Raw genomic sequence first — 10733 nt, forward strand, 5'->3', positions numbered from 1 at the left:
AGGATTATGGCCACTTTTAAAAGGTCCCTTTACAGAAATAGTTAATTCTGACAGTAGCCTAATATATGGGTTTATTATGTTGTACCTTAGTTATAAAGCACAAAGGGGACATAAACTATAAAATCACAATAATGTAGTAGGGCTACTGAAAGATACTATGAATGTGCTGACCATAGTCTATCTAGTGGTGTTGGGAGAAAAGGCGTCATGAGACTCTCACTATAGCAGATGTTGAGCCTTTTTGATATAGAGGCCATAACCATTGCTGGTCTCAATGAATAGTGGCACATTATTCCCCCAGTGTGAGACAGAAGGGTAGGCCTTATATCTTGAGTAGCTTTTTTGCTCCTCACACTGTCTGTGTGATGTCACCAGTGGCAGAACTGTTGTAATTGACTTGGTGGGGGTGATGGCGTCATTTCATGCCCTGGTGTAGCCTACCCGTGCTCCAAAAGAGAAGGGAGTTAGGATTTTGCCCCGACGCGACCGTGGCTCCCTTGGCCGGGATCGAGCACCGCCGAGCCGGACACTTCACGCCGGAAAACATGGAGGCTGTGGCCGAGGAGCTGCGGGCCGGCTCTCGGGTGCCCGTCATCATCGATCAAATACTCAACGACACACTGGTGGTGACTCTGACCTATCTGGAGAAGAGCTTCACGGGGATATTACTTGACTGCAACAAAAAGTGAGTGGATTTATTGTCACATTTCGTATAAAAAATAAAATAAATGGATAATATGCTAACATGAGCTAACGGCTAATCTTGGATGCTAACGAGCCAAAGCTAGCTAGTTAGCCAAGTGGGCCTTCGTACAAAGGACTGTGTAAAGGTATTGTAACTGGACAGGGTAGCCTTTTCTGTTAGCCAGCCTGCTAATGGAAATCATTCTCATTGTATGTGATTATACGATTTTAAAATAAAACGTGTGATTTGCAAGGGTGTACTGTAGTAGTACTAGTGAAGCCAGTGGCTAAATAAATATACATTTAACTGGCTTCACTGAACAATAGCCAATGTCATTGGGTTCATCTATAGCTCATTGTTAGCCAAATCTGTCTGAATACCACTGACTGTGTGCATTCAACATTAAGCCTTTGTTTTTTTTATTAACCCAGTTTATTTTGTAATTGCATATGATCTCCCTTATATCATGTCACAGTTCACATATTGATTTACAGAAGCTAAATGGAGTATATAATATAAACCACATACCCAGGCAGGCATAAATTGAACCTTATAAGCAATGGGCACAGAAGAGACAATACAAGAAAAACTAAACAGTTTGGTTTTTTTATGTTAAACAATATATACCCTTTCCTGATGCATCCAGGCTGATCTATAGGGGCTATCATGGGTTTGTCTGGGAAGATCTTTCTTCTTGGTACAAGAAATCACCACTGTTGTATTCAAGCTCATAGCCATGAGTGTGTTGACATTCATTATTGATGTATTTTAGGTGTTATTAAATTTACACCTCTTCAGTGTGTGTTTGTCACATGTATTAGCCTTGGTGTTCCTCTTAGTATAGAGTGCACCTTCAAAGCCACTGGGTTTAGGCCTATTTTTAGATGTGCAGCCAGAATCTGTCCAGCTTTCCTCTTTAGTATGCTTAGATGGTTTTTCATGTGAGAGCAGGCCGGGGCCGTCCTGGGAATAACCCCTTTTCCAAATGAAGGAAACAGGCCTATGAGTAACTTTAAAAAAGGCCTATATTTTAGGCCTCGTCACTGACAGAATTTGACTGCCTCTTCCTTTTCTGTTACATGAGATACGTTTCCCGTCATTGTCTCTTCCCGCAGGTTTTTCATGTCACCATTTTTTGGCATATCGTTCGAGCCGATCTTCACATTTAGTTGTAGTGTACTTTACACACAACATGAGATGTTGTTGAGTCAACGACTGGGGCATGTGCAGTGTCCTTGTTCCGTGCCTGGCCCAGGACTGTCCCTCTGTCCTTCGTCACAAACGGTGCCTTCTGCGCTGTGTCAATCATGGCCATGGCCATTTTCGCCTGCTTTTAACAGTTTTAAAACTGCATAACCCGTGGGCACGCTATTTAATCCATGTTCTCCCCCTGCCCTCTAAACCTGCTATTTGTTTTATTCGCCGGCGTTCTATAATAATTTAAAAGAAATTGCGGATTTGTCGCAGACCTGGTGACGAGGCGGACGCGTTATGATGACGTAACCGGAACCGCCGGCTTGCAAGGGCTTCTGGGAGTCCAATGCAAAGTGAACGAGGGTGTAGGCGGGACTAGGGACAATCTTAGCTCGCTTTGCTCTTTGTCTATGACCCGGATCACGGAAGTGGCTTTTTTGTCGGCTCAATAACAAATCATTGGATTGTTTTCAAGCGGATTTTCATGGATAAAAGGTGCAAATACTAAGGCGTATGCTCCAAAGGTAAATAAACAATCCTGGCAGCCTCGGTATAGGTCATATTTTAATATTAAGCCCTCAACGTGTTAAAAGGTCTCGGAGTGAGTCTCACAGGTGAGACTTATTATTGAGAGGTGCCTGCCAATTACTAGTCTGTTGGGGTTGAGGAAATGTGCTCCCCAAATGTGACATAATTAATAAAGTCATGACACACAGGCCCCACAGGTGACATGGTCGGGGAAAACAAACTGAAATCCCCTGGCTCTCTTCTGCACATCGCCAAATCCCGAGTGATTCGCGTGTGTGTGTGTGTGTGTGTGTGTGTGTGTGTGTGTGTGTGTGTGTGTGTGTGTGTGTGTGTGTGTGTGTGTGTGTGTGTGTGTGTGTGTGTGTGTGTGTGTGTGTGTGTGTGTGTGTGTGTGTGTGTGTGTGTGTGTGTGTGTGTGTCAGTCAGAGGGAGGGGGGTGGGCTGCTCCTGGGCATCCTGTAGCCTCTTTGTCTGCAGTCACTTGACGGCAAAATAGCCATGTTGCTACTGCTTGCCAGCCGAACCACTCCAAGGCACTTCAGAGGGTCATTATTCCATGGGACACGTCTGCAGGTCCCGCTCCACACCGGAGCACCGCGTGCTATAAGCACAGACGGATCAAACTAGCTTTCTTTCTTTTTTTGTTGTTAATCACATATGCCTCTGGCAGCAGGTTAGACGGAGTAAACACAACAGCCAGGCCAGTCTGCTGCTGTGTGTCCCTGAAACGCCACACACATACATTTAAAGTATGCTCAGTCAGCAGCATGCGTGTCCGGGTGACACAGACCCCCGGGGGTACATCCGGCTTGACTGCCCACCCAGGCCAGACAGTGCCCACTCCAACAAACACAAGTACCCCCCCCCCCCCCCCCCCCGCCCCGCATGTACAGTACGTGCATGGGGTTGGGAAGCCAGTCGGGGAGGGTCACTGTGTCACTGTGACCGCACTAGTGACTCCTACATGTTGGCCAGGCCACTTGTTAAGCAGGGTGCGTTACGGCGAGGTATTATTATTATAGGAGAACTGCCCCGCCGATAGGATGGTTCTGTACACAGTGGGGACCTCATGTTTTGTTTTTGTTTTTTGTATTGTCTTGGTGTTATGTGCTCTGTGTTGTTTTGATGTGGGTGTTGAACAGATTGTGAAGACAAATATCCTTCGGGACAATAAAGATTATTATTATTATTTACCTCCGCACGCAATACAGCCTCTCAGTGGAACTACGATTAGGTGAAAAGAAGCAGCTGCCGAATTAATGTGTGTCGGAGGAGAGACACGTGGTTGTCCACACCCTCCCTGAGACCAGCTGTAAGGGTAAACCGTGACAGGGACTATACAGTACTAACACATGACGGGTGCCAATGGGTTCTATGCGCTCAGAATAACTCTTCCTACTTCCGGGCCACTTCCCTACTTCCTTCACAGATGATAACATTTATGACTTCCATTTATTGTACAGTGGTTTTCAAACGTTTTAATTTCAAGTACACCCATAACTCAGAGTATACAAATGGAACCAAATGGGTTAATGGACCCGTAAGGCTCCATTTGGTTCAATTTTTTGCACTCTCAAGAGTTATGGGGGTGTTAACAATGAGCCAACATGCACAATAACGGCACCGGTCACGGTTGGACCAGAATGGAACGGAGCCTTCATTAGTATCATCGGTAACACCTGTGAAGGAAGTAGGGAAGGGGCCCAAGTTATTTCCAAAATGGCGTGTATGCATAGAGCGGAGCCCATTGGCATAATTAAATACTAAATAAATAAAAATATTCTCAGCATACAGGTGGTGATGTTGAAAGAGAGCATTGTGCCACATGCCCAGTCAGAACAAAAGGAGAGTTTCTCCCCTGTCAGGAACGATTTTGAGCAGCTTTATTGCCACACTCAAATGTATGTTTTAACTGGTTGCAACATTAGTAGTCTGATTTGGTTTATGTGGCCCAAAGTGTTTCAGCAGGGTCAGATACAAGAAGTGCATAACAACAATTTCCTTGTGGAGGAAATCGCTTAACTAAAGAATTTGAGAAATGCCTGTCATGCATTAACCAGAATGTTTGTGTGACCAGTTTGCTGTTTGCACCCTGACTGTGCTGAACTTGTGAGCTACATCCTAATATTGCATTGAATTTCCTATTGCTATTTAGTTTCTGATTGTTGTTCTTTGGTTTGTTTGTTTTTTCTTCCATCATAGGACCGGGCTGTTCTGTCTACCGGATCTCACAAGGAAAGCGATGGATTACCCCATACCCACACCGGCTTATGAAATCCCTGAAATCCTGAGCGAGGAGCCAGTATCAGAACTTCCAAGTCAGGCTTTCTACAGACCAAAGGATGAAAATACACTTCCTGAAAATGACATGTTCGGTGCACCTCTTCCATGCCCCGTGCCCACGCCGGTGCCAGCCGGACAGACTACTTACCCTCCTTATTTTGAAGGAGCCCCCTTCCCCCGGCCCTTGTGGGTGCGTCACAGTTACAGCCAGTGGATACCTCAGCCCCCTCCGCGACCAATCAAGAGAAGGAAGAGGAGAGCTCGAGAGCCTGGCCACATGACTATGAGCACCATCCGCCTGCGGCCGCGGCAGGTGCTGTGTGAGAAGTGCAAAAACACGCTGAACAACAGCGACGAGGAGAGCAAAGACGGCGTGAGCAACACTAAGGCCTCCAGGAAGGAGAACGCGCCCCAGAGCGACGGCGACGAGGCCAAGGACAGTGCTGCCAAGGTGGCGAAGAAGGAGGCCATGCTACGGAGGGCCGCCAAGAGGCGGGAGAACGGCACGGGCTTTGACACAAGCAAACGTCTCAGGAAGGAAAAGCGAGGAGAGGCAGAGGGGGAGAAGTTCCCCAGTGGCGACGTGATCCCGCACAGTCCAGTCATAAAGATCTCCTACAGCACGCCGCAGGGCAAGGGGGAGGTCATTAAGATCCCTGCACGGGTCCACGGCTCGGTCAAGCCCTTCTGTCCCAAGCAGCTCGTGCAAAATGGCTTCGGGGCGAACGGCAAGGTGCCCGCCGATCCCACCAAGGAGCAGCGGCACATCCTAGATGCCACTAGGTCGGGCCTCACGGTGTCCATTCCTAAACTCAAACTGACCAGGCCCTTCACCACCTTGGGCCAGGGCCTGCCCTCACCAAAGATCCGCTTGAGGCCACCTCGGAGGGACGGTGAGGACATCATGGGGGAGTATGAGGCCGGACTTGTCGAGAGCCCCCGGGCGCCTGCAGGCCCTTGCCTCCCACACTCGGAGGACTCGGGGGAGGGGAAGAACTCCCTAGACCTGTGGTCGGAGAGTTCAGTGGAGGAGGCCGACGGGGGTCACCACCACCACGGCGACCTGACCCTGCTCATCAACTTTCGCAAGCGCAAGGCCGACTCCTCCAGCCTGTCCGTGTGCAGCAGCGACAGCCTGGACGAGTCCAAGTCGTGCAGCTCGGACGGCACCTCTCCGGAGCTATGCGACCTGGCGCCGGGCGAGGACATCTCGGTGTCCTCGTCCTCCGTGGTGCCCTCGGCGCACGCGGACGACGATGACGTCGTCTGCAAGACAGTGCCGCCGATCACGGTGCGGCTGCACACGCGCAGCATGACCAAGTGCGTGACGGAGGAGGGCCACGCGGTGGCCGTGGGAGACGTCGTGTGGGGGAAGATCCACGGCTTCCCCTGGTGGCCGGCGCGCGTGCTCAACATCAGCGGCAGCCGCAAGCAGGAGACGGCGAGCTGCGAGGCCCAGTGGCCCGAGGCCAAGGTGGCGTGGTTCGGCTCGCCCACCACCTCCCAGCTGTCCGTCGCCAAACTGTCTCCCTTCAGCGAGCTCTTCAGGTCACGCTTCAATCGCAAGAAGAAAGGGATGTACCGCAGGGCCATCTTGGAGGCCGCCAAGGCCGTGGGTCACATGGGCCCTGAGGTTACCTCGCTGCTCTCCCACTGTGAAACGTAGGTCCGTCCTAATAAGGCACTTTTAATTACCATTTCATAGATGTTGTCACAGTGTGTGTGTGTGTGTGTGTGTGTGTTGCTTATTCAGAGGCATAGTTAAGACACAGATAGATGCATGCAGAAACCTGTGTTTATAGATCTGATTAGACCGAGTGATCATTCATTGTACATCTGCTAGATTGAGAACATTATTCTACCTGATGATCTTTGATAATCCATTCGACAGATGAAGTCTGATGCCATGAGGAGTCATGATTTGCCTACTTTTGTTTTTACTTCTGATACTTAAAAACGTATTTTTATTCTCAGCACTGATGGCTATATGTCATTAATTTGGCTATTGATTGACTTGTAAAGAAAAACACTCGATAAGTAACATTTATTTGAATAGTAACATTTATAAATAACAAATGAGAATTTCTAAGATTTACATGTATTAACAGCCCTGAAGTCGTGGCTTCCTGTTGTAATTCTGATTAATTGAATGGAACGTCAAGACAATTTTGATTCGTATTGAATGGAAATCATGACGTCCTACTCCTTAGCCTTAATGAAAACAGTTACTTACTTACTTTTACAGTTACTTTCTAAGGTATATTGTTTATTAAAGATCCACATTAGTCGACACCGTAGCAGAGACAATTGTCTCTTTTCTTTGCACATGTTCAAACACAACTCCCTAGTCTGTACCTGACAACAACTTGCATGATTAGCAGAAAGAAAAACACCTCTTCATCAATGTGCACATTGTGTTTTGATATGGGGCTGTATCTGTCTGTGCTCACCTGCTTCTGTTTAGCATAAAGTATGACTGTACAGTTGTGCATTCAAACGCCAAACGTAAAGAAAGTCACTGGGAGATAGACTTTGCTAAGCCCGTTGCCCTGGTTCCCTGTCTTGTTGACCCCAGGTAGCCGGGCAGCAGTCTCTTAACATGCACTCAAAGGTTAAATATTGTCTCCAAGTGATATGGCACGGACAAGGCGGCTCCCACAGACACTGTTTACTTTACTAGTCTGGTATAGGCTCAAGGGCAGTGTGGAGCTACAGGGTGCACCCAGCATGTTCTATTGCATCTGGTTAGCAAATGAAAGCAGTCCATATTTGGTGCTTTTGTTTTCCTCCAGATCCTCATTGCGAGCTTGTAGATCTGCTATTTTAGGAGCACAGAACTGCCACTAAACTCAACTAAGAATAAATCCGGCATTGGCCTGGCCGGGCATTACATAGCATTTTCTCTTCTCTCTCTCTCTCTCTCCCGCTTTCTCACTTTGTCGATTCTTTTTCTTCTCCTGCAGGGGTTGAGGAGGGCTGAAGTGAATTCTCCGAGGTTTTTCTGAACTCTACTCTGTCATCAAATCCCAGGAGAGGGGTACGTGCGGTTGCCACGGCTACTATTTATACGCCGCTTTTTTTTTCCTTCCCCACACAAGGCTGGAGGAAAATGGCCACCAAGGCGAGGGAGTGTGTGTTGTTGAGAGACTGCACCATAAGGGAGCAAAAAGGGCCAGTTTGAGGTATCTCACTGTCTCTACTAAGAACTGAACTATTACTCCTCTTTTTTTTCTAGGTTTATCCATATTTCAATAGAGCTGAATAGCGACACACTACAGGAAACCGAATGTATTTATTATCTAACAGTTTATTATTATACGTTAACGTCCACCTTTCTACAACAAAAAAAAGAATCTTCCCCAATATGCTGCTGTCAAGTACGGTCTTCGTCCTCGACACCCATTGGGTTACAGCGTTCTGACTGGCCCAATGAGAAGATCCCAGTGCCATGATGTCCCCCCCCCACCCCCCCACCCATCTCATCCCCTGTGTGATCGTTGTTGCTGAACAGGCAGAGATGTTTTTCCGTGGTTTGAAAAAAAAAGTCTTAGTATAAATCTTTGTACTTTCCATATCTGAAGGAAAAAAAACGAAGAAATGTGAAACCCGCTCCATCCAAGAGACTGTTGGATCTCTTCTATCGTGTCAATCAAATAAGCACTGTTCCATCCTCATTGTGTAGCCTTTCAGTGTCACTCTTGATGATTACGTGGATTTATTTATATTAAGGAACGCTGTTCTCTCCAAACAAAACTCATCATGTTGTTTCTTCCATTTATTATTATTATTATTTTCTTTTATATATATTTAGGAGACTCTTTAGAAGTGTGACATTGGGTTGGCAAAAGATTTCCCACCCACTTCCTCCCCCTCTCCCCCTCGTCCTTGCTCACTTTAATTATTTAATGCGTCACGTTTTTTGAGAAAAAGCACTTTATCTGTACCTTGGTGGCCTGCTGTAAGCTCACTGTTGGAGAGAAAATACTAGCTGAAGATACAGCCGTGATAGGCAGCGGGGGGGGGGGGGGGGAGTTCAAAAGTCTCATGGTTGACTATCCATGGCCTTGTAAGGAAAAAGAGAATTTTCTTTTTCTTTCCTCCTTTTTACTTTATTGTGTGATTCGGGGAGACCTTTTAGTGGGTGGTTGTGTACACTGTATTCTTGCATCTGACCTGGGATCTGTCTTTGTCAACGCGTATCCACTACAAAACACATTTAAATGTTTCCACTGGAGTAAAAAAGAAAATGGGACAAATATAAACGTGTCAAAGACCCCCCCCCCCCCCCCGATATGCATCATCATCAGTTAAAGCTTTATTAGTAACCTTTGACAAGATATGCTGTAAGAATACTGTGACTTCCAACTGCAGACAGACGGAAGAGAAGGTTTCGGGTGAGTGAGCTGGCGAGTATAGCTGGCAGCCAGCCAGGGACGTGCACACATAAGACATCAAAGAGGGCTTCAGCCCCTGCCCTTTTACTCGTCTGTAAAACAACTGCCCGCAAATGCAGCATTTAGTATGGTGAAAAAAACGCAAATGCCAATCCATGTCGTACAACCGCATCTCTATAGCTAAAGAGTGCTGGGTTGCGCCCAGAAAAGAGTTGATCTACAAGCTGCGACGCGTTGTGAGCTTGTAGATCTGCTATTTCTGCAATTTTTGTCCAAAATTGCCCTCTTACGGGATTTCAGCCCCTGCCCCTCTAACACACTCTGCACGTCCCTGCAACCAGTATAGTTATTGAGTCATGAGCAGCCTGCAAATCTGGCCTTTAATGACCTTTGTGTTGAAAGCAGCACTGTTGGAACGAGGAATGGTTTGGGGGGGGGGTGCAGACAAAGGCAGAGAGCATGGCTAAGTTAACCTAGTCTGTCACTGCAGATTGCACACAGTCTAATTAAACCCTGTCTCCCTTTCCTGTTTCGTTGTCTGAAAATATTTTGTGTTCCGATTTAGGGTCATCTGCAGACCTGCCAAAATGTTCCGTTGTATGGAAAACTAGCCCATCATCGATTGTCTGAGAGCGGAGCGTGTATTGGATAGATCTAGGGTCCTGTTATACCCCTTATGCCTAAATATTATTTGCCTTTTTTTTGCTATTTTGAAAAACACTACTAAAATAGTTAAAATGGCCGATCTACAATCTCACAACGTGTCGATGTAGATCGAGTAGTTGAACCATTTTTAAATGTTTTTCAAAATAGTAAAAAGAAAATGGGCCAAAGAAGTTTAGGGATAAGGGGTGAAAATAGGCCCCCTAATCTCCTAATTTTGATGATCAGTGGTGTGGCTGGTTTGTTGATACTCTTTTAACACAATCCCCGCCAGCATTCATTAATTAATTCACCTCGTATCCGTTCAACCCTTATTTTGAAGAGCCACAAATCCACAACCGGATGTTGTTATGTTGTCTAAAGGGTGTGTGTGTCGCGTATCACTTCCGGTCTTGTGATGAGGGCAGAGAAACCATGATCGCGAGGCGTCGGCTATGGGCCGTGGAATAAACCTTGTTTTGACCAGAAATGCCATCTGGGACAATTCAAATTGGCGTAGATCTACAGCAAAGGCGGGGAATGTGTTGACTAACTAGCTACAACGCTGTAAGGAGGAGTACTGTACAAGCCCCCCCCCCGCCCTCCTAACTTATGTTTATGAGGGGGAACATTTGTCAGGATATTCCCTTGTATGAGCAACCTGGCTATCTACTGTTGCCCATATTAGTCAATGTTATTGGCTACTTTTTTGTTTTTGTTTTTTTTACATGTACTGTACATAAAATAAAAAAATATACAAGCAATAATCTCTTCTGTGGTCTCTCTGCAATCACTCTTTATGTTCTCTTATACTATCTGCAGTCTGTCCAGTCTTTATGTTCAGTCTTTATGTTCAGTCTTTATGTTCAGTCTTTATGTTCTCTTATACTATCTGCCGTCTGTCCAGTCCAATCACTCTTTATGTTCTCTTATACTATCTGCAGTCTGTCCAGTCCAAATATTTGAGTGGAGGGTTTTTTTAACCACTAACACTGGCGTGCCTATTT

General features: G+C 46.5%; 1 protein-coding gene across 4 annotated transcripts; it reads left to right on the forward strand.

Moving 5' to 3' along the window:
- Positions 1-275: 275 nt before the first annotated feature.
- pwwp2b (PWWP domain containing 2B) lies at positions 276-10484 on the forward strand. 4 transcript variants are annotated; one of them, XR_014569879.1, is made up of 4 exons: positions 276-685; positions 4610-6356; positions 7654-7727; positions 8272-10484. XR_014569879.1 is itself a non-coding variant. In XM_083775440.1 (3 exons), exons 1-3 carry the CDS (start codon positions 423-425, stop codon positions 7658-7660), a joined length of 2013 nt encoding a protein of 670 aa, XP_083631566.1. In that variant the 5' UTR covers positions 276-422; the 3' UTR covers positions 7661-10484. The 4 variants fall into 4 exon arrangements, 2 of the variants coding, with proteins under 2 accessions (XP_083631566.1, XP_083631567.1); XR_014569880.1 differs by having other exon boundaries at positions 4610-6352; XM_083775440.1 differs by having other exon boundaries at positions 4610-6352; positions 7654-10484.
- Positions 10485-10733: the final 249 nt, after the last annotated feature.

This window comes from Protomyctophum parallelum (genome assembly GCF_964188405.1).
Source record: "Protomyctophum parallelum genome assembly, chromosome: 10".
Lineage (NCBI taxonomy): Eukaryota > Metazoa > Chordata > Actinopteri > Myctophiformes > Myctophidae > Protomyctophum > Protomyctophum parallelum.

What these genes read in the sequence shown, in the direction of transcription:
- pwwp2b (XM_083775440.1), top strand. Translation starts at nt 423, where the DNA reads ATGCCCTGGTGTAGCCTACCCGTGCTCCAAAAGAGAAGGGAGTTAGGA. An exon ending in TTACTTGACTGCAACAAAAA is followed by an intron (nt 686 to 4,609) that starts GTGAGTGGATTT and finishes CTTCCATCATAG; the next exon opens with GACCGGGCTGTTCTGTCTAC.